We start from the raw sequence: 22,921 nt of genomic DNA, 5'->3' as shown, positions 1-22,921 counted from the left end.
AACTGAACAAATCAAAAGAAATTCCAAATCATTTATATCTAAACATACACTTCAGCGTAGCCATTTTAAGATGATATGTAGTTGTCAATTTTCTACTAAACTTTTATAAAAATTTAATATCGTCTATTTAAAAACTATGTATGTTTACAAGTCCAACCGCACAAGTGACGTCGCCGTTTGAATGATTTGTGTCAATAAAACGCTTCAGATAATGCATTATAAATGGTTGAAAGGATACCATGTAATACCTATAGCTCTATTATACAGTTTATCCCGATATAAGCATGTTCATATAATTTAGGAAAAGTAGTGCATTTCCTCTGGGTAACAGTGCGTGTAAAAAATCACAGATGAAAGGCAGATAAAACAAACTCAATACCAACAAAACTAGTTTAGGGAGTAGTTAAATTGAACAGATGTGGCGATTGACAATAGCAAAATTTTACAGAGATTTCACACACCATGTACCACTTTATATTTTCTGATAAATATTACTGATAATCACGCCTACGCACCTCTGTAATATATAGTATAAATCTGAACAGATCTTATTGTAATTCAAATAAATTCCACTTTATCTATTTATTAAATTTTCAGAGGAGAAAACAAGAAGTCAAACATATATATATCTAACAAACAAATTCACACGTCCGATGCTGGTCCGTCCGTCCGTTAAATACGATATGTATGAAAACATTTTCATTGAGTAAGCCCATCTGACACTTTATACTCCACAAACATTGATCATGACCATCCAATATTTAAAGGACCACTACGTTTTAACCTTCAAAATATGTGCCATATGTTTTATACTCACAAATCAAGATAAACTTTTAATATGTTATTCATCAACAAAATATACCAACATTTGAAGAGTTACTAACAGTACTTCCAATGCATTGGTTTTATTTTTGAAAGTACAAATAAGAGATGAAAATGATTTTTGCAGTGCTCCAAAAAAGGCATAAAAACAGCAATTTTATAGTAAATAATATATCTGTATTGTAACTAACGTTTATTAGCATTTGAAGCTATTTGAATGATTTCCACACCTTAATTAATCAAACTTAATGGTTTTGGTTTTCAATATATTTATGACATGACAAAATTTCCGCTCGGTTACGGCACATATAACTTCGCTAGCCATAAGTATTCAGTAGTGTTCGAGAGTATCGTACGGGATACCCTTGGCTAGCGAAGTTGCGGTACATAAAACTTTAATTGTAAAAACGAGTCCCAAAATTATTAGCTTACCGGTAAGCAACATTTATCATCACTTCTTTAACGATTTTAAAAATATGAATTCCATTTTATTTTCATAATATGGGTCCTCTTATGTTTCTAGGTACCGCGCAGTAGTTGAGGATCATCACGCCATGTGGCAAAATAGTGCAATTCATCTTCTTTGTTAACATATGTTGATTAACACAGAAATATGTTTGGTGTTTGAAAATCATTTTAAGCCATAACAAGATGTTCTGGCGCTTCGTGGTTCATTTCAAGTACCTTACTCAATTTTATTCTTTTTAGAGCCGCAGGAAATATACTTTAAGCTTTTATAAGAGTAGACAAGTGTTCGTGAAGGATTGATCATAGTAAATAAAAAGGACGCAAAATACATAAAATATTTAGGGAAAACATGCGCTGTTGACTCCCATTTGGCACTACAATTCATAGATAGTGTTGCGATTTACATTTAAAAAGTTTAAGTTTGCACGCTTCAATAAATAAATAGCTTTCTCAAGATACAGGTGTTCAATAGGCCACACAATTATAGTTTATTGTATCATTATTTATATTTGAAACGACATGAGGATATGTCGAAGAAAAATGTAGTCATTTCCATTTGTGTGGCAAGATATTTTGTTTTTTTTCTTCTAATTTCCCCCCCTGTAATTTCTGACCAGACATTTATACAATTATCCACGTGGGGATGAGGGAATACAACTGTCCAGGTAAACACGAGTTATCTCCCTTATATCCAACATGGGATTAGCATGTACACCATTGATCTCAACATCGCCGAGATAGTTTCCGAAAATTGCCAGAAAATTTCTCTCAGATGTTGCGATTTGGTACAGCATTAGTCGACAACAGTCCTGGGCGCAGATGAAGCGATTGATCTACTGGATGGCATTCCTGGACATTTAATAGATCTTCGCAAGCAGTCGACAGCATATTTAAGCATTGATCAAGCAACACATTTTATCAAGCTGTTAATGTGTTTCGATGGATTTTTTTTCCAAGAATAAAATGAATTTAGGTTTGTTCAATGGAAATATCATGAACCGTATTGATACCAGGGATGCTTCGTCTGTCAGGCAGAGGACGAGACGGACGCCATTAGGGTTTGAGAAAGAGAAAGAACACCTCAGTCAAATTTTGGCAAAAGGCGTGATGCAGACTAGCTTCTCTGAGTGGGCAGCTCAGCCAGTCCTTGTTAGGAAGAAGGACCTGCATGCTCAGGGTCCAGGGGCGAAGCCCCCCAGAAGCTGACGGGAAATTGTTACAATGTAGTAGCTATTTTACCTCTATTGTAACTATTAAAGTATCTACGAATGGTTAAACCACTACCCCTATCAGGGGCGTAGCTAGGTTTTGAAAGACCTGCATGCTTGGGAGTGCAGGGTCCAGGGGCAAAGCCCCGGTAGAGGGTATGGGGGGCGAATCCCCCAAGAAGCTGACGGGAAATTGTTACAATGTAGTAGCTATTTTACCTCTATGGTAACTATTAAAGTATCTACGAATGGTTAAATGGAGGTCACGATATTTATAGGCGATAACCATGCAAAAATAATTCACAAAATTAGAACAGTGGTGATTTTATTTTGTTTACACTATATAATCGTACAATACTAGACTCCCCTTACCTGGCCCCGATTTCTCGAAACAAAAGTGTATACAATGTACTTAAGTCAAAACTTTTTTTTTCTTATGTAACTCAAATGAAAATTTGTGATTTAAGTCAGTTTTTGACTTAAAGTTTGTTTCGGGAAATCGGGGCCAGCGCTCGAACAAAAAACACGGATTTTTGTCTGTAAATATTAAAATAGTAAGCAATGGCTGAATTTTGTACTGAGGACAAACTAATGGCGAATATTTTCAACAAAATTAAAATTAAGTTCACGTGTTGATTTGTTTACGACAGCTAATCAAAGAACACTGTCAAAATGGGGAATTTGCGAAAGAAGGGACCACGAACACCCAATAAAGAAATTAAACATTGTATTTATGACACGTTTTCTACATATTCTGGTATATTTAGATGTCTATTTCTAAAAAAAAATAAAATTATAAATCCACAACCTGTTCATATTCGACAAAAAACAAAGTCAACTATTTTGTGAGTAATACACCGGAAATCATCGATTAACACACGTTTTATAACGGGATGGGAAATATACAGAAATTGAAAAATTCACATTTTTCTCGTTTCTAAGGCCAAAAACATATTGCAAGTGCAATTTTAGATGTTTTGCTATCATTTTAACATAATTATTATGTTTTTAGAATATTTCTAACATTTCATGCTATATTGTTTATTTTGGTATTTGCCTATTCAAAATCCACATTTGCTTTAGGGATTTTGGTAAAGAAGTCTAATATTGTCTTCGACATGATTCAAACATAGCCATATTTAACAACTTGGTAACCGGAAATATACAGACTATTCTAGCAAATTTCCGGAATGTCCAATCTTCATTAAGTCTTTCAAATGTGCACAAAGTTATGTTAAGTATACAGTGGGTCATATCACATGTATTAATACGTCATTTATATTCTGCAGCGTTACGTGAATGCAAATGTTGTGGGTATTTTTCTAGACTGACTGAACGAAAAAGTTTGTCAGATTATTTTTGCATGCTCAAGCATGCAAGCTTGCTCTGAGTGGGCAGCTCAGCCAGTCCTTGTTAGGAAGAAGGACGGCAGTTTACGGTATTGCATTTACTAGAGATCTGGATAAAGTGACGGTAAAAGATGCATTTCCTCCACCAAGTATTGAATGATGTTTGTTGTTGTTTTGACGCTCTGTCGGGTAACCATTTTATGCGCACCCTAGATATGACTGCCGGATACTGGCAAATTGAGATCGACAAGCGACACAAACACGAGACTGCCTTTACTACCAGATGTGGTTATTTGAGCATCGTCGGCTACCATTTGGTCTATGTAACAGTCCTGCCACATTCAGCCGTGTCGTCCAAATTGTCCTCACATGGAAGGAATGTTTAGCGTATCTGGACATTATTGTTCTAGGCACAACTCTGCAGGTTGATATGGATAACATTATAAGTTCTTTCACGACTATAACATTTCAATATAAAACTGAAGCCGAAGAAATGTCATCTGTTCTATGGTGAGGTGCTGTTCCTAGAGAAGATTGTCAGCCCAGTGGCAGTAACATTTAACTCAAACAGTATTGGGGCATTGGAGGATTTCCCCATGCCAACAAACAAGGAGATATAATCTATCCTGGGTTTTACTATCTACCAAAGGGATTATGTATCACTCTGTTAAAGGGATTATGTATCACTCTGTTACACGCACTGGCTGAAGGGAGTAAGTTTGTCTGGAATTAGGGAAACATCCGGATGCCTCCTTCCGACTGAAGTCGGATTTGCTTCAGTCTCAGGTGGCCTAGCTAAACCAAGAAGAGATCTAGACCTTCGTACTTGATATGGATGCATCCGACCGGGCCATTGGGGCAGAGCATCTCAAATCCAGGGGAAAAGGAGCAAGCAAAGTCCCGAAACTTTGCCAGGGGAAATATTGAACAACTAGAAAGTAACTCCTCGCAATCATCACCTTCACCAGATAATGCCGCCATTATTTGTTCTGTAGACCATTTATTTTAATGACAAACCATGGCAGTTTGAAACGGCTTTTTAATTTCAAATACATTGAGGGCCAGTTGGCATGGTGGATCGAAGAATTGTCTTTTTACGCGTTGGTTACCCAGCATCGGCCAGGGAGGGAGCACATCAATGTGAATGGTCTCTCGTGTGCCTAATGAACTGTCGAGTTACGTTAATTACCGTCGCAATGTCCCACTAGGTGCCTTGCCTTGCGGTGGTTTTTGGTGCTGTTCTCGGAGGCAGGAATAGTGGAAACAATTTGAAGAGGGCGTTAATTACTTGGTCATGTTAACTCTTAGGCGGATTTTGGTTCCTTCCTAATCGAATTGGGCAGAGTTTTTAAAACAGGACGATCTCTATAAACAACAGCTGAAGGACTCGGCGGCGCTCATTTCTTGGTTATAGTCGGACAGGGTTACTAACAGCATAAGATCTAGATTTGCCTTGCCATCCTAGCAACGCGACATTGGTGGGCAGGTTGTTTACAGCTCAAGCGTAAAAACAGGCTGTGGTAATATGCGTGAGGGACCCGGGCGAAACAAAGCTGTTGTTAATGACCCCAGAGATATGTCTTTAAGGGGAAAGACCACAACCAGAGCAGGGAAACGGACCACTAACAAAAGGCGATTTGAATAGCCCAATTCAATACTCCAGGGACAGGTTTCTATCATTGTCGTTATATCCACCAATGGACTATGTCATACACTGTAGCAATATCGAAGGCAATACAGCAGAGAAACTTGACGAATCATAAGCCAACAATTATTTGATCAACAGATTTCTTTGATGTGCAATCAAAAAAGCCAAACTTTCTGTTTCGTCTCAAACGAAAGTTGTCGCATACAGAGACTTCAGTTTTGCTATAACATACATATTCCGGGGTAGTTTAAACAATAGTGATAGTAACCCCTTGAGATCAAAGATGCAAACTACTTGCATACATTCATCAGTTTTGGTGTCGAAGAGAGGGAAATTTTGTTGGTGATAATGAGAATTTCAAAACGTTTTGTCCATAAACCTTTATTAAATGGTTTGATCCCTCAGTTGTACATGACTTCCCATCCAATAATACTGTATTTCGCGTGGAGGATATGTTCATGATCGCGGAAAAAGTTTGAATCATATACATTCTTAAATACATATAGCGAAAATTTTGACGTGCAAGAATAACTGGCTATACAGTATTTCTAATTCTCTGAGATAAGGTCTTCACTCTCACTGTTTTTCCGCTGAGGCTAATAATCAAACTCAATAAAATAAATTATTTCTGTCTTCTCACTCCTGCTAAACAGTATCCGTGAAAGACACTTCAAAGTCAGAATCAGTCTCATCGTCATCATCTCGATGATGTTCGTGACGATGATTCACAGACCAACTTTTAGGCATAAACCTTGGCTTCATAGTGTCAAGAAAATGTTGTCGCCATCTTTTTTCAAAACTGAACAGTCCCTCGTTTTTCTTCATGTGCGTCACAACTCTCTTTCCGTGTGGTTTGTAGTACTTATTGCGGATCCTGAAAAATAATTAGGAATATTGACTACTTCACAAAGGAAAACTAAAATGTGAATTTCATTTTACTCATTCACCCATGAAATTTCATAATGGACTAGTTCAGTCTTTGATTTAGAAGAGCCTAATGTGTCTTAAGGGACGAGTGCGTTATAATGTATTGCTGCATAAAAAGTTGAACTTAACATAATTTAAGAACCATCGAGTGACATCTTCATTTTAGACTCTTAACCATTATACAACAGTTGTATAATAGAAAGTAATATTTCACTTACTTATAGTCAATATCAACAGCTTTATTCAACAACTCGTCTGTAATCTCGTCGACATCGTAAAAATCTCTGACAGTGTTTTCTAATGTTTCCCGTCTCTCAGCTGGGAGCTTATCACGACTTCTCAGCAAAGCTCTGAAATATACCAAAATATGAACCAGTATACATAGCAAACACTACCAAAATAAAAATGACACATACATGTATATAAAATATGGTGGTTTCGAGATCCCAAAACGACATGGATAAACCAAAGTACAATTTACAATTGATAAGTCCCATCTTCCATCGAATATGATGTCACAAAACTGGATTTAGTTGTGATACATGATGTGTATGATTATGATATAATTTTTTCTGAAATTTTCAAAAGTCAAAAAATGTTATTTTTCAACATTCAAAAATACACAAAAACTGGAAATGCTCTTCTTAAAATTACATCCAATGTGCTATCATCATAATGGTTATCATAGCAATCTTTCTTCCTCTTCCTTTTTTTCTTCCATTGGGTGTTAATTTAAAGTAAACTCACTTTGAAGCAGATTGGACCTTACGTAGATCTTCATCGTTATGAAGCTTGATACCAGAGCCTTGGTCGATTGGTGCGTTACATTCCTCAGCCAGCTGGTAACGTAACACTAAGTCATGTTGTGTACTGTCCATGTGACACGGGACACACATTAACAGAACATCGTGTGACGAATGTTCCTTTAGTCTGTGAGGTAGGTATCTGTTGAAGATCAAAATATATCAAAATATATTTAAATTGTTACAGTTTGCACTTACATGGACTCAATAACCATCCTTTCTAGTATTATCATTAACGGTGTACAACAAATGCGGTGATTCTATTGTTACGCGAAAAGTCGCTGGTGTAGCAACGTGGGGTGATGACCCCACTTTTGGTAGGAACATATCTTGAATAACTCGATTCCAATCAGCTGTTCAATGGAATTCATTGACGATGATGGGAGAGAAAAAGATATTGTCATGTAAATATAAGGAATAGATTTATATTTTGTTGAGGTTATGAGGGTATAATGATAATGGAGCCCGTGTAAATTTTATGTAACCCGTCTTTGCCGGTTACACCTGCTCCATTATCACCTGCTCCATTAATCATTATACCCTTATAACCTCAACAAAATATAAATCTATTCCTTATATAACCAAGAAAGTAATGTGTAACACTTCAATTTTTGCAGGGTTCAAAATCTACAGGTTTCACTGAAAGCGCTTTTAGGAATATCGCTAGATATAATTTAGCACAATTAGGTAGTTTAATAACGGAAATATCCTTTTAAAAAAAATTAATCTTGAACATGGACTAGAGTTTTTAAGACAGCGCAAAAAGCACCAAAAGAAACCATCGCTAAAATAAATATTTTTGATTGTTACAGGATAATATAGAAACCTACTTTCTGTACTCTCGTGGTATTACACATTTGCGGATGTACGACTCCTCGGCCCCACACACCACACAGATATTCTCTTTATCCTGGAGATAGTAGTCGTCAGTGGGGCGACCGGCTGGCTCAAACTTCAGCTTCACTTTCAGTGGCGAATCTTCTACCTTGGCTGTGGTAAAGTATTAAAAACACAGTTTAAAAGTCATCAGTAGCTCGTTTTGAAATCTATCAATAAAGAGGTTTCGAAATCCTAAAACGATAATTCGTCCCACTTTCCGGTTATTATGACGTCACAAAAATCACGCCAAATCACTGCAAGGTGGGACTAACCGACAACAATTTACCCCATCAGTGTTGGATCTCAAAACCGCCAGATTTGAAAGAACTAGAGATTTCTTTCGTGAACAAATCTGTCTTTGCTTTAATTGTCTCTGAGCAGGTGTCATCACACTATGTTGTTTTATCAATATAATTTTAGTGAGTTTTCAATACAAATGCTTTTCCCTTGTTTCAATGCTACTGTACAGTCCGTTATTTACGTGGGTCAAAATTTAAACAAGAAAACTAAAAATTTTTTACCGGTATTGAATTTCCATGATCTGCTTCAGGGTATATATAAGTGAAACATTTTCAATGTTTTGCAGATCAAATTTTCGCGATAACAGCAATTGTCACAATCTTGCTAAAATGCCATCCTCTTGAAAGATACCCAGTATACAGCATCCAGTTATATTATGGCTTTGTTTTATGTATTTTTTTTATTTTAAACATACTTGCTAGTCCTTTTTCAAGGTACCAAGCAGCTTTCCTGACATCACATGTACAGAGAATCTCTCCGTCCGGGGCGAGGAGAAGACAGTTGTCATATAGGGGACGCTGTCGTGTCATATATTTTGCTATTTTCTGAGGTTTCTTTGGTTTTGCTGGTAATGTGGTCTGTCGATCTGTTTCAGAGAACTCAGTTTCGCTGCTAACACACTCATCCAACTCATCATCGCTCTTTTCATCCTGAAATTCAAAATTGTACCACTGTCTAGACTCATTGGCATCCATAGTTTCTCGAAATGTTTGTCGTATTTTCCAGGGAAATTAAATAAATTATGTGAATAAAAGGTTTCTATATATTGTATAGCTAATTATATTTGCGAGCCAAAATTTGTGTGATTTGGACCCAATAGCAGTTTAATTATTTTAGCGAATCAAAATTTAGTGATTTGGCTTGAAGTATGCATATAATTCAGTCGATTCATTTATACGTGTATTTTCATAGATCATACTTCAGTAACTTCAGACTTTGTTCCAAAAATATTGCATATCAAGTGCAAAACAGTATTGACTCTAACCAAATTTTGATTTACATATTGAGGAGGAATAGAATATACCAAAAATAAATCAAAGTGAAAAAGTTGCTACTACAAATTTATACGATAGATTGAACCTTGCGCAGATCTTCATCAAAAAAATGTCATGCATTGAAATGTTAAGTGGCCGAAAAATAAAGTTGATTTGAAGTATTATTAAGGTAATGCTATTCCTAAAAAAGATGTCATGTATGGAAATACTATTCATGAAAAAGTAAGTGGCTGAAAAAGTACATTGTAAGTTGGTTTAAAGTAACGTACCTGTTTCTCTTGGTCAGTGATGACCTTCACCAGTTGTTTGTACATGCGTGATGGTTTAACCTGTGTACCTGCGTTAGGTTTGTGTCTATACCGGGCGTCTACAACCCCCTGACATATGGACCGGGCCGTTCTCCAGAAACGACTCTCATTGGTAAATACTTCCGACTCTGCGCTCTCTGCGTCGGGTCTCCGGTTTAAGAGCTTAGCTAGGACGAGGTGTGTGAAAACATCAACAGCTACAATGGCGTCATCAGCAGCATATTCTTTCTGTAATTGTCAGAAAAATCACCATTAAGAAAAAACAAATGCCTGTAATTCTTGCAACGATATTCTGTATATGCATATTACAGAGGTACCTTCCCTTGTGGGTAGGTATTGATTGCGACTAAATGTCCATCATTTGTTTGTGAGCGCTGCGTCATATTTTTCAAAGAAAACAAAGCAAGTTTCGGCCACAAAATAATTACATCACAATGGATACCTCCCTGTAAGGGAGGCAACTCTGGAATATCATAAAATAAGAATAATATAAATATACATTTTATCGCACTAATTATATTATTCATGGGAAGGGGGCATTTATATAACTTCAACTCCTGCTCCAGAAGAGGGGAAGTGCATTTAGACGGGGAGGTGCACTTAGGGGGGGAGAGGTGCTAATTAGAGCGGATATGGTATTAAAAGTTTTTGACATACCTGTATTGTAGATAAGATGTCCGCCTCCCAGTTACCACAGCGTACTGATTTCTCCTTACTGATTGTGACACCAAGTACACCCTGGGCCACACCCTGTAAACCTATGCTGGGGCTGTAACACAGAAAATTACTCATGGAAATTAAGTGTTCAAAGTATGGATTCCTTTTGTGCATATTACAAATTTACCTCCCTTGCGGGTAGGCTTCCATTGTTTAAACAATGGCTGTGATGTCATATATCGTTATAGCTTGATCAGGTTTAGTTGAGACAAAGTCTACTAATATTACCTACTACTATGGAATAGTATTCCACAGGAAAAAGTAACTACACCATAGTTGAAGGTAAATGTAAAGACTGTTGAAGATAGCTTAGCATGTAGTCAGAAACACAATCTCATTCATTTCTTAAATAAATTGTTATAAAGTAAAGTCACTGACTCACCATTGATATATACCAGGCACTCTTAACAACATGTGGCGTAAGTCTACACATCCTCGTACAAACAGGCCATAGTCCTGGAACAACTTCTTGGCATCGTCCTTAGGCGCTACTCCAACTTTCAATATGCTATAAAAAAGACCCAGTAAATAAATATTATGATATAGTCACTGTTCGGGCCAAGCGATTGTTTGTTTTTTTTATTTTGTAACTTAACTCATTTACCCCTTATTTTTCATTATGGGATGGTCCAGTCTTTTAAAGAGGACCATAAATGTTTCTTTGAGGTAAATGAGTTAAGAGTGTGCAAGGTTAAGTATATGGAAAAACAAAATAGAGAAAAAACCCACACTGTACAGTCAGTACTTGGTAATTTATATACAACTGCCCATGTGGGTTTTCAAGGGGCAAAGTATCATTAACTGAACTAGTCAAGTAGATTTTGCTAAACAAGAATTCCATGAAAGTGTATGTGTCGCCTGCATAGCATCATAAAGAATAGTTATTTCTAGTTGAAAATATTGGTAATAATTAGGTGAAGTTATCAAGTCCCATCACTCTTGCAAATATTGATGGATTTTGACCAGTATCAAATCCACCTAAGATTTTATCGATATAAATTATTCTGTACAAGTCAGCCAGATTTTCCCTGGAAAATTTTAGAATGAAACTACCAACTTCTCTTTGGTTATGAACTTATGAGATATGTATTTCCATTTTTAGATTTGGGTTTGATTCTTTTTATCTTTACACTAAATAATAAGTAGCATGCGTGTGTATTCCATATTTGGTACTAGGCATATTTGCTGGTTTCCTAGCTTCTATCATTTAGTAGTATAATTGTTTATTTCCTACCTTCTATCATTTAGTAGTTGTTTAAGAGATGCAGGAAAAGTTGAAATCTTGAACACACGGACAAGTGCACACACTCCATCTTGTGTGGCCAGCTGTAGCAAGGCAACAGGATGTCGACGGCCACGGAACACCCACTCGCAATCAAATCCAAGCACCTGTCAATCATATAAATGTAAGCGTGGCTGATAAATGTAGAAATATATCAAAATATTCTTATGCTTTCCAATCTCATCATTTTCCCGTTTATTTTGTGTTGTACATGCCTTTAATTATTATATCTGGATTTGTCTTGTTTCAGAGGTGGAGGAAATTAATCTGGAGTACCCACACAAAAACACACCAATCTGTGATCCGTACCTGACAATACCCCACATGGGTTTCAAACTCACTACCCAGAGTTAAGGGGAATTAACTCTCATAAATCAGAATGTCCTTTCACTAACAAACTTTAATTTAAACCTAATTATATAATAATTATCGTATTCGACCCAATAAGCGCCCAGGGCGCTTAAAAAATTGATAAAAATGAAAAGGTGCTAATATGTCGAAATTATTGCAAATTTATACCGTTAAATGTAATTTTGGTCCTTATTTATGCATGTCCAATTGAAATTGAGGCCTTGAAAAGGGGGAGGGGCACTTATAGGGACATGGGCGCTTATTGGGTCGAATACAGTATATATAGATAAATATATGATTATTTGTCGATTTTTTTCTTCCCCCCCCCCCTCATTCCTTGGATCTCTAGATCTCTTGAGCCATCTTTAGGAGACATGTTTGACTGTAATTGAATGCCACATGTGTACATTGTACATGTGTTATGCTTGTTACTGCTGTTGAAATTGTCTTAGGCAGACAAAAAAAAAATACACCTACCTTGAAATGATGATTCTTTATGTAGATGTCATAAAAATGCTCCCATTCTTCTTCTGTTTCAATTATGAAGATCTCCTTTTTCCTTTGATACACTTTCACATTGTTACTTAACATTTTTATAGTCTTTATAAGGGCCAACACACCGACACCTGGAATGTAAATATCTATACTGGTAGCTTTAGCTTTTGTAACAGGAGAGGAGAAAATGTAGTGACCAAATCGGGATTCGAACCCAGGACCTCGGAAACACTAGCCAAACGCTCTATTGCAGAGCTACAATGTACCTACATGAACATGGTCACCGATGATCCACCCAGGTACATTTGAGCCCGAATAAATGTTTCTTTACCTGGAGAAATTTTACTGTATTTTCCCAAATTTGAGTAAATAGTTTCCCAAATAAAGTTAAACTCTCAAAAATATACAAATGTACATGCATGTTTCAAGAAAGATGCAATGTATTGATGTAGTGTTTTCCCAAATGAAAAGGTATGTACAGGTATATGTACAAGTCCTTAAATTATTGAGTAAGAAAATAACTGAATCCCTGTACCTCCATCATGGGTATTTTAGTTAGGCAATAGGTAACAGGAGGGGGAGGGTGGGCATGTACCGATCTACATCCCGATCCAATCCCGCTACAGTTTATTATGTATAAACAATTTGGATGATTTTACTTTAGCAATTGATTATGAAGAAAAATATTTGACGAAAATCATTATGAATAAATGGTACAAAAACCATGTGCATACTTCAATATGGTCATTACTGTACAAAGTACATTTTTACCTACCTCCCACAACAGCGGCAGCTATCACTTTAGTAATCTGACGCCTGTCCATGGTTTATACTTATTAACTACTCTTTCACATATGTATCATGTTAAAAAAAACTTGATGGAGTAAAACAACTCAGTATTTCCCAATGACACCTTCTTACATACTAATCATGACACAGGGTAAAACGTCACAAGAATTTCACAACTAACTCATGGTCGCCGCCATGACAGTAACCCGGATGAGATATCTGAGTATCTAAATATAGAATTTAGTACTTTCGATTTCTCACCCTACCTGTAAAATTGCATCATAAATGATAAATGGCATATTCATTAAAGCGTCTAATCTCGTTAGAATTAATAGATATAAACTGATCATGAGTAATTATGTTTATTTGGATGAGGAAAGTCCAGAAGAATTTAGTTTTTAATTATTATTTATATCATTTGTCCCCATGCATGGATTTATAAATGTATCTTGTTTTCATTATTGAGCTTGGTGGCTGATTTCGGCAATAACGCAATGGCGATCTTGTCATGCGACAATACGCCAAGCAAAGAGCGACAGTACGACAATGTACCATATATGTCAATGCCATACTTTGACGATCATGCGACCGAAGCGAAGACCGACAATGCCCCTTAAGACCACAGGGGGCCAGTTCGATGAAAATGGATGTTGTCATAATTAGGGCTTTTCACCATGTATGTGGTGAAAAGACCTATTGTTTTTGTTCTGTTTTTTATTTGGTGAAAAGACCTATTTTTTGTTGTTCTGTTTTGGGGCTTTTCACCATGTGGTGAAAAGACCTATTGTTTTTGTTCTGTTTTTTATTATTATTCTACATGTACACTTTTTTTTGTGTCCAAAAGATCTTCAAAATGGTAAGAGGTATGTCAATGGCATATTGTATGGCATGAGTTGAAGGGGTGACCGCAACATTTTTAAATAGGTCAAAAATCCAAGATGGCCGCCATGACGTCATACCCAAAAAGTTTAAAACAGCCATAACTAAATAACCGTTTAAGATACAGCAAATATTTTTGATGTTTTATGTAGATCGTATAAAAGACTAACTTTTATTCAATTACAGCAATTAAGTCAAAGGTCAAACAAAAAAGTTCGCTATGGGGTCAAAGTTCACGATTCTTTTTTTTTTTTTTTTTTTTTTTTTATTTTGCGAAATTTCATTTTACATATCGATGCAGAATGTCATTCTGATGAAATTGTGTCTTTTATTTTTCGGTAGCACTTCCGGTTAATGCTGTATGCCATTTGAACAATCCTTTAATCTTTGCTAAATTCCCGCCAAAATGTTTAACATTATATATTGTCGAACTGAATGACTAATTGACGGATCGCCAGCTGTCAATCAAACCGCACGTGACTTTGTATTTTGTATTGTGTGTGCTATGATGTTTGCTCCGACATTGAATAGAAACACGTGCGTTTGTGAGCACGAGGCGTGGCTATATTACACCTGGCGATCGGTCAATATAGTCTGCAATTGCTATAGAAAGGACCCCTCTAATGTTCTCTAACGTTTGATATGATTTTCATCTTCATCAAAAAACAAAATGGCCGCTATGACGTCATATCTTAAAATTTAAAAATGCTTACAATGTATAACTCACTAACAGTTCTTTTCACAGATCGCATCTAATATTTTTTTTGCAGATAATCTTAAGCGTAAACTTTTTCTCTCTACATGTTATTACAAAAAATGGCAACTTCCGGTTTTCGGTAAGGGTCAAATGTTAAAGGTCCTGTTTTTAACAATAAACTTGTAACTTTTCTCCTGAAGTTCTGTAAGGTCTAGGATCTTCATATTTCATATATAAGATGTCCAGGGATGGGCTTTAAAGTCAGATACTAGGAATTACCTTGACCCATATTCAAGTTCACAGGGGTCAAATACACATATCATAAATAAATTGTTTAAATGGTCTTAACTAACTTATCGTTGGTTTTACAGCTTTCATGCAATTATCTTATTTGAAGATAATCTACAGGACAATGTTTTTCTAATAATAAATTGTTATAACAAGAGATCCCAGAGGGATCTTGGCGCCCACCATTGAGTGATCTTTGTAAAACTGATCTTTTCTCTGCTTTTCCTTCTTTCCCTGCTTCCTCCACCTGTCGGCCATGTTGTTTTCCGATAGGTCCCAAAATGCAATATGCATGACTAGGGACCAAGGGGAACCTACACATGAAATTTCAGAAAGATCCCTTTAGTACTTTCTGAGAAATAGCGATAAGAAACTTCAAAATGACAAAAACTGACAGATGGCCGCCTGTCGGCCATGTTGACGACAATCGGTCGGTCCCAAAATGATTTCTGCAGTATGCAAAAAACATAAGACTTCATCTTAGGGGTAACTTCTGTGTATACACATGTTTCACAAGGACCTGAGAAAAATCTCTTCCAACAGTATACATTTCTGAGAAATAGTATATAACAGGATGTTTACTGAAAAAAATCGGCCAGGTCCCTGTGACATGTTTGTCTGTCCATTCGAATGATTTTCACAGCTTAATTCATCAAACCTGATGGTTTTCAATAGGTCATTTTTTTGACAGTTATGGCATAATATCTAACATTTTCTTCTGCTTTAATTTTTTTTCATATTTAACAGAGACTGGTTCAAGTGGTTCAGCCAGTGTTCAAATGTGTATTAATCCATGCAGGCGTCAATTATTTCTGAACGAGATAGCTTTTACATGATCATGTACACGTCTGTTCTGTAGCTAAAAACCGGCAAGGTATATACATTATAACATTGGAAATGGTGTAACATTAGATTAACTGTTGTGGGCGAATATAATCAGTATAATGCATAAGATCAAAATTAAATTCAGGGATAACTCGTAGAATTACAAATAACGTTTCGTATTTCTTCACGGCTATGTGTAATATGTATTTTAATGCGTTCACGTATCGATATAGATCAATTATGCTCATCATAAGCGACCGTGCTTAGTCACATGACTTCAAAGACTCGATCTGACCGTTGGTCGGAATATTCCCGCCTAATCCATTGTTCATGAGAAGTCCGGCGAACTGACAACACAATTTTGAGCTCCCGAATTGCAACACTTTATAAAGGCAAAAGGCAAGTCCGTTCTGAACATTTCATTTATACGATATATATATATATATATACAGTATTGTTTAGATTTAAAGACTTATTAACAAAGTCTTACATTCCCGTATGTGAAGTAATACTGGCATAAATCACAGGGACCTGGCAAGAATTTTATAACCAACGGCAACGGTATATATCTCTCCTTTCAAAAAACCTAAAACCACATGTACGTTTTTTGTATTGTTTTTCTCTTTGTTTGATATAATATGTGAGCCACCTAACATTGGACATACTCATGAACATATCTCAGTTTCAACATGCAATTTCTACATACGCACACATCACAATCATTTGAGTTATCGCACAAAATTACAATTACATGTATTTTTTTATGAAAACCATGAACTTCTCAATATTTTAAGGTTTAAGACCCTGAATAAACTAGTGATGTTTTTGTATGCCTATACATTGTATATCACTGTATTCACTTCTTAGGTGTATCTGCATAACATACATATACATGTACTTAGTTACTAAACATCCTCGATATTCCAGGGGTTCCGATCACTTATGATCTCTACACGTGTAGAGATATCATAGTAAGTGATCGGAACCCCTGGAGTATCGAGGATGGTTACTAAAAAGTGTCTATGCATCCAAACTAACCTTACTAGATATAATACTGTTGACTCTGTATAGGCTGATGTGTTGTTTGTAAATTTTGGCAAATTATGCAAAAAATGTAAATTTTCAGTTTTGCATGTCCACAGGGTTCAGTACATATTTTCTGTCACCAAACAACCATGTCATTATGTTTACTAGTGTTTATAGCATGTAGCAGGAACGCTGGTTTGACTGGATTCGACTTTATAAAGGCATACATATATAAATTGTCCGGAAAATTTGACATTATTTATTTTAGGTTTTGTTCAACTACAGCTTAGACATGATATATTAAACAGGGTCTTAAACTTTAATTGTCCATTCAAGATCTCATTTTACAATCTTCTATTTCAGGTTATACACGGTTATTTCAGCAATACAAACTTTATTCTAGTCCTACATATTTTACTATTAATTTGTATGGATATACATGTAAACCCCGGTCAAGGCACAAACACTGATATATTGACTATATTCCACATAAATATTCGCAGCTTAAGAAATAAAATAACTCACCTCCAAAACATTGCAGGTGAATTCCACGTAGTATGCATCACCGAATCTCATTTAGACAGCACTATTTCTGATGACGATATACAGACCGTGTACATTCATATGGTGGAGGTGTTGTCGTCTATATAACTTATTATATTTATGCCAAACGTTGTCTTGACTTAGCATTTCCATCAGGTGAAGTCGTATGGGTAGAATATTCTTTAATAATTCCTCATACCTCCTTTGCACAGTTAACAGACCCAATGATAGTATAAATCCTTTTTGGGAACAATTTGAAAACCCCACAGACCGCACTTGATGAAAATCGGCATGTAATAATAGTTGAAGACTTGAACATTTATTGACTCTCAGAAACCCGTCACATATACTTAGTGATAGTATACAATGTACGTCCATATTCCTTTTCCAATGTCATACACTAATTATAATCTACACGTGTAGGTCGAACGCGCGCTTCGTCACTGGATCCCGTGCTGGTCAGCGATGCGTGCGAAATAGAGCTTTCCGGTGTTATCGATGTATATAGATCACCTTGTACTAATAATTGTTTACGTTCGATCTGGTGACTATGCTATAAAAATGCTAATTACCGATACTTTAATGATCTTATACAAAATATGCCAGGTCCCTGTGGTTGTTATTTAGAGGCGCTCAATCATGTAATGATATGTGTAAATTATTTTCTGAAAAAATACTCAGAATAAACCCGTGTTTGTATTCCCACTAAAATATTATTATAAGACCTAATGATAAGCCGTGTTTACATATGAATTACGACATGAAATAAGAGTGAGAAATAGGTTACATGAAAAACTTAAACGTAGCTATTCATTGCTAAATTTAGATAAATTTAAAAAAGCAAAGAAATCATGTCAATAATTTAAAACGCAGAACCAGGGAATTGTTTTTCGCTAATGTAAATGGACCATTAGACAATTTTGCCAAAAACAACCAAAATGATTTCTGGAAACTTCTGCGTAATTTGATAAAGGGTTGTGATACAGTTTCTAATATCCCCATTAAGATATCCTGTTTATAATACTATTATGGTAGATAATGAACGAAAAGCTAATGTTTTAAATGATTACTTTATATCTATATCAACCTTATGTGATACTGGTGTTCCCTTACCATATGTTAATACCAGAACACAAAGTCGTATGGGCGATGTTTTTTTTACGCATACTGATATTATCGATATTCTAAGTTCCTAGACTTAGGCAAAGCTGAAGGTATTGATAAAATATTACTATAATAAATATATATATGTATACTGTTGGTTAAAACATTTCGTGCCAGGTCCCTGTGGACATGGTAAATAGACTTATCTGATTAAATTACAGATCCTTATAACCACTCCGTTAAAAGAGGATTTGACAACATCCCATAAGAGGTCATGTTCGCATGACCTTTATACCACCTGTACATCAAATCAAAAGCATTTTCTACACCTACATATGTAGCTACATCAATTGAAAACGCCATTTCGTCCCAGTATAAATATACACTTAGCTTTGTTGTGCTCTTTGGGCGAGATGAATATGTACATTAAGATAAGATAAGTATTTTATTTCTGGTTCAGGACTTATATGTAAGGTCCTCTATACCAGACTCGGACAAAATATAGAGTTTGCAGTTCTATACATTTTTATCCGGTAATAATAATAAATTAATGATGTTTAAAGGCTTTGTAGTTGTATAAGAGTTCTTGTTCTTTCCAATGTTTATCGTTAACGCATTTTTGAAGGAGTTTTATATTTGGCGCCATCACTACATTCTCTGGTAGATTGTTCTCCCTTATGGCCAGCCAATCAAAGGATCCAAACTATTTTTAGCAAGTTATGCAAAATATAACGAGCCAATCAAAGGGATCCAAACTATCCGTTTACAAGTTTGTAAATACATGAAATAAGTCCGGTATCGCTGTACTTGAAATTGATGAATCTTTTGAACAGCAAGCTGAAACAGCTAACCGGATGTCTCTCAATCCATTTGATATAGATTTTTTAATTAATATATATTATTTTATTGTTTATGCACTCATTCATCATACTTAAAAACAACAAGTTGTACGTTATGAAACATCCATAAAAACATATTTTAGCCATAAATAGCCCAACCTAACGCAAATATACACAAGATTATGCATGCTCTCACTCTCTCTTCTCTCTCACACACACACACACACACTCCATACATACAACACAGACAGACAGACTGACTAAAGAAGAAAAGAAAATAAGGAGAGAAGAAAGAAGAGTGGAGGAGGAGGTACCGTTACCATAACACGTAAAACTATTAGTGTAAATATATACACTATTAAATAAAAAACAAAAATTGTTTCTGAAAGAATCATTGAGCTGATCCCTATATAAACCCCAACAAAAGATAAAAAAGTAAAATTAAAGAAGTTAGCAGTAGTAAAATACTAATTGACAGACTAGGGATACGGTATAATATACTTAAAGGGTCCAATAAAGGTTTCCATTTCCTCCAGCCTAATTACAAATTGCTTTTAACATGGTCCACTTTGACTAAAAAAACATATTTTTTGAACTAAAACAAATATCCTTACTTACATTAATAAGAGTATGATATTCTTAAAAAGTTTGCTAAGCACATCTGTTATTATAAATGATATGTTTTCGTAATTATCAAATATCATTGTCAACAGTGCTACAATTTTGTAAAACTATTCCAAAAAGAAATGAATCTATTAAATGCAAAGGGAAAAAACATAAATCTAATAAAGTATCAAAAATTTTGAAGCAAGTTTGCACCTCATTTGCATTCCCATCGGCAAATGTAAATTTCTCCCTTTCGTATTACATTAAGTACACAAAGGACTAGATATATTCCATCTTATGAAGAAGGTATTAGTAACTTAATATATGATGGAATAAAGCTACTTGAAGTCCTATCAATTTGGAATTATTGTTACCTTAAATGGAAGAGTATATATTTTTACCACATTTCTGTATCAAAGTTTAAAAACTCAAATTTCATTTCTATTACCTGTTGGAGTTGTTGATGGAGTTATGACTATATGTTTCAGTTTTCCGTTAAAGACCCGAGTGAATGCGACAGGAAGGCTAAATCAATCCACCAAAGAAATCAACATTTTCGTAAGCCAGAGTTATATGAGTGAGTCGTGAAAAACTACCAAGCAAATGTGCCATGCGACAGTGCAATAATGTGCCATGCGACATTGTGTTTGTCTCATGGCTCATTGTTTCAATGTCGCATTGTCGCCCATGCGACAGTGCGACAAAGCCTAAATCAATCACCAAAAAAATCAGAAATATCTAATTTTCGACTTATCAAATAAAGGGAAAGTTGGCCATGTTGATTGACGTGTTAAAATAAGCACTTCATATATATATATTGCCATTACAATAATTATATATTTTCTTCTCATGCAAATGGTAACCACGAAACGTAGCCCTTGTTGGAGACTATTTGTTTCAGTTTTCCGAGACCCGAGTGACGACAGGAAGGGCAACACGGTAAGCATCCTTGGATGACGACGGATGCTTCACCTCCATAAATGTTATACTGAGAGTCTTGAATAACTACCAAGTGCATTTAGGTAAGTATACTATCACTGTGACAACACCCGGTATATCTGCCAGGTTAATGCATTTTTATCAATTTGCACGCAAATGTGCCATGCGACAGTGCGATAATGTGCCATGCGACATTTTGTTTGTCGCTTGGCTCATTGTTTCAATGTCGCATTGCCGTCCATACGACAGTGCGACAAAGCCTAAATCAATCACCATAGAAATCAGAAATATCTAACTTTCGACTTATCAAATAGAAGGGAAAGTCGGCCATGTTGATTGACGTGTTAAAATAAGCACTTCATATATATATTGCCATTACAATAATTATATATTTTCTTCTCACGCAAATGGTAACCACGAAACGTGGCCGTTGTTGGAGACTATATGTTTCAGTTTTCCGAGACCCGAGTGACGACAGGAAAACACGGTAAGCATCCTTGGATGACGACGGATGGTTGCCATACATAAATGGTATACTGAGAGTCTTGAAAAACTACCAAGTGCATTTAGGTAAGTATACTCTCACTGTGACAACACCCGGTATATCTGCCGGATTAATGTATTTTCATCAATTTGTACGCAAATGTGCCATGCGATAATTTGCCATGCGACAGTGTGTTTGTCGCATGGCTCATTGTTCTAATGTCGCATTGTCGCCCATGCGACAATGCGACATTGGATCAATCACCATAGAAATCAGAAATGTCTAATTTTCGACTTATCAACTGCAAGGGAAAGTCAGCTATATTGAATGGCGTTTCGAAATAAGCATTTAAAATATATATTGCCATTACACTAATAATATATTTTCTTTCTCGCAAATGGTAACCACGAAACGTGGCCGTTGTTGGAGAATATATGTTTCAGTTTTCCGAGACCCCCCGAGTGACGACAGGAAGGGCAATATGGTAAACATCCTTGGATGACGATGGATTGTTCAATTCCATGAATGGTATACTGGAGACCCGAGTGACGACAGGAAAGGCAACATGGTAAGCATCATTGGATGACGACGGATGGTTCACCTGCTTGAACGGTTTACTGGAGTCGCTAAAAACTACCAAGTGCATTTAGGTAAGTACACTCTCACAGTGACAACACCTGGTATATCTGCCAGATTAATGTTTTTTCGTAAATTTGTACGCAAATGTGCCATGCGACAGTGCGATAATGTGCCATGCGACATTGTGTTTGTCGCATGGCTCATTGTTTCAATGTCGCATTGTCGTCCATGCGACAGTGCGACAAAGCCTAAATCAATCACCATAGAAATCAGAAATATCTAACTTTCGACTTATCAAATAAAAGGGAAAGTCGGCCATGTTGATTGACGTGTTAAAATAAGCACTTCATATATATATATTGCCATTACAATAATTATATATTTTCTTCTCACGCAAATGGTAACCACGAAACGTGGCCCTTGTTGGAGACTATATGTTTCAGTTTTCCGAGACCCGAGTGACGACAGGAAGGGCAACACGGTAAGCATCCTTGGATGACGACGGATGCTTCACCTCCATAAATGGTATACTGAGAGTCTTGAATAACTACCAAGTGCATTTAGGTAAGTATACTCTCACTGTGACAACACCCGGTATATCTGCCAGGTTAATGTATTTTCGTCAATTTGTACGCAAATGTGCCATGCGACAGTGCGATAATGTGCCATGCGACAGTGTGTTTGTCGCATGGCTCATTGTTCCAATGTCGCATTGTCGCCCATGCGACAGTGCGACAAAGCCTAAATCAATCACCATAGAAATCAGAAATA

General features: G+C 36.0%; 1 protein-coding gene across 2 annotated transcripts; it reads right to left on the bottom strand.

The window, feature by feature from the left end:
* Positions 1 to 5,860: 5,860 nt before the first annotated feature.
* Positions 5,861 to 17,980, bottom strand: LOC138335489 (exonuclease 3'-5' domain-containing protein 2-like). Of its 2 annotated transcripts, none has more exons than XM_069284600.1 (11): positions 17,582 to 17,980; positions 12,535 to 12,683; positions 11,659 to 11,813; positions 10,807 to 10,932; positions 10,365 to 10,476; positions 9,669 to 9,935; positions 8,820 to 9,054; positions 8,056 to 8,215; positions 7,170 to 7,367; positions 6,641 to 6,772; positions 5,861 to 6,369 (listed from the first exon to the last, which is right to left on the bottom strand). In XM_069284600.1, exons 2-11 carry the CDS (start codon positions 12,646 to 12,648, stop codon positions 6,141 to 6,143), a joined length of 1,728 nt encoding a protein of 575 aa, XP_069140701.1. In that variant the 5' UTR covers positions 12,649 to 12,683; positions 17,582 to 17,980; the 3' UTR covers positions 5,861 to 6,140. The 2 variants fall into 2 exon arrangements, with proteins under 2 accessions (XP_069140701.1, XP_069140700.1); XM_069284599.1 differs by lacking the exon at positions 17,582 to 17,980 and adding an exon at positions 13,328 to 13,537.
* Positions 17,981 to 22,921: the final 4,941 nt, after the last annotated feature.

This window comes from Argopecten irradians, chromosome 11 (genome assembly GCF_041381155.1).
Source record: "Argopecten irradians isolate NY chromosome 11, Ai_NY, whole genome shotgun sequence".
Taxonomy (NCBI): Eukaryota; Metazoa; Mollusca; class Bivalvia; order Pectinida; family Pectinidae; genus Argopecten; species Argopecten irradians.
The sequence above is the reverse complement of the archived record's forward strand: the minus strand, read 5'-3'. Positions and strand labels throughout refer to the sequence as shown.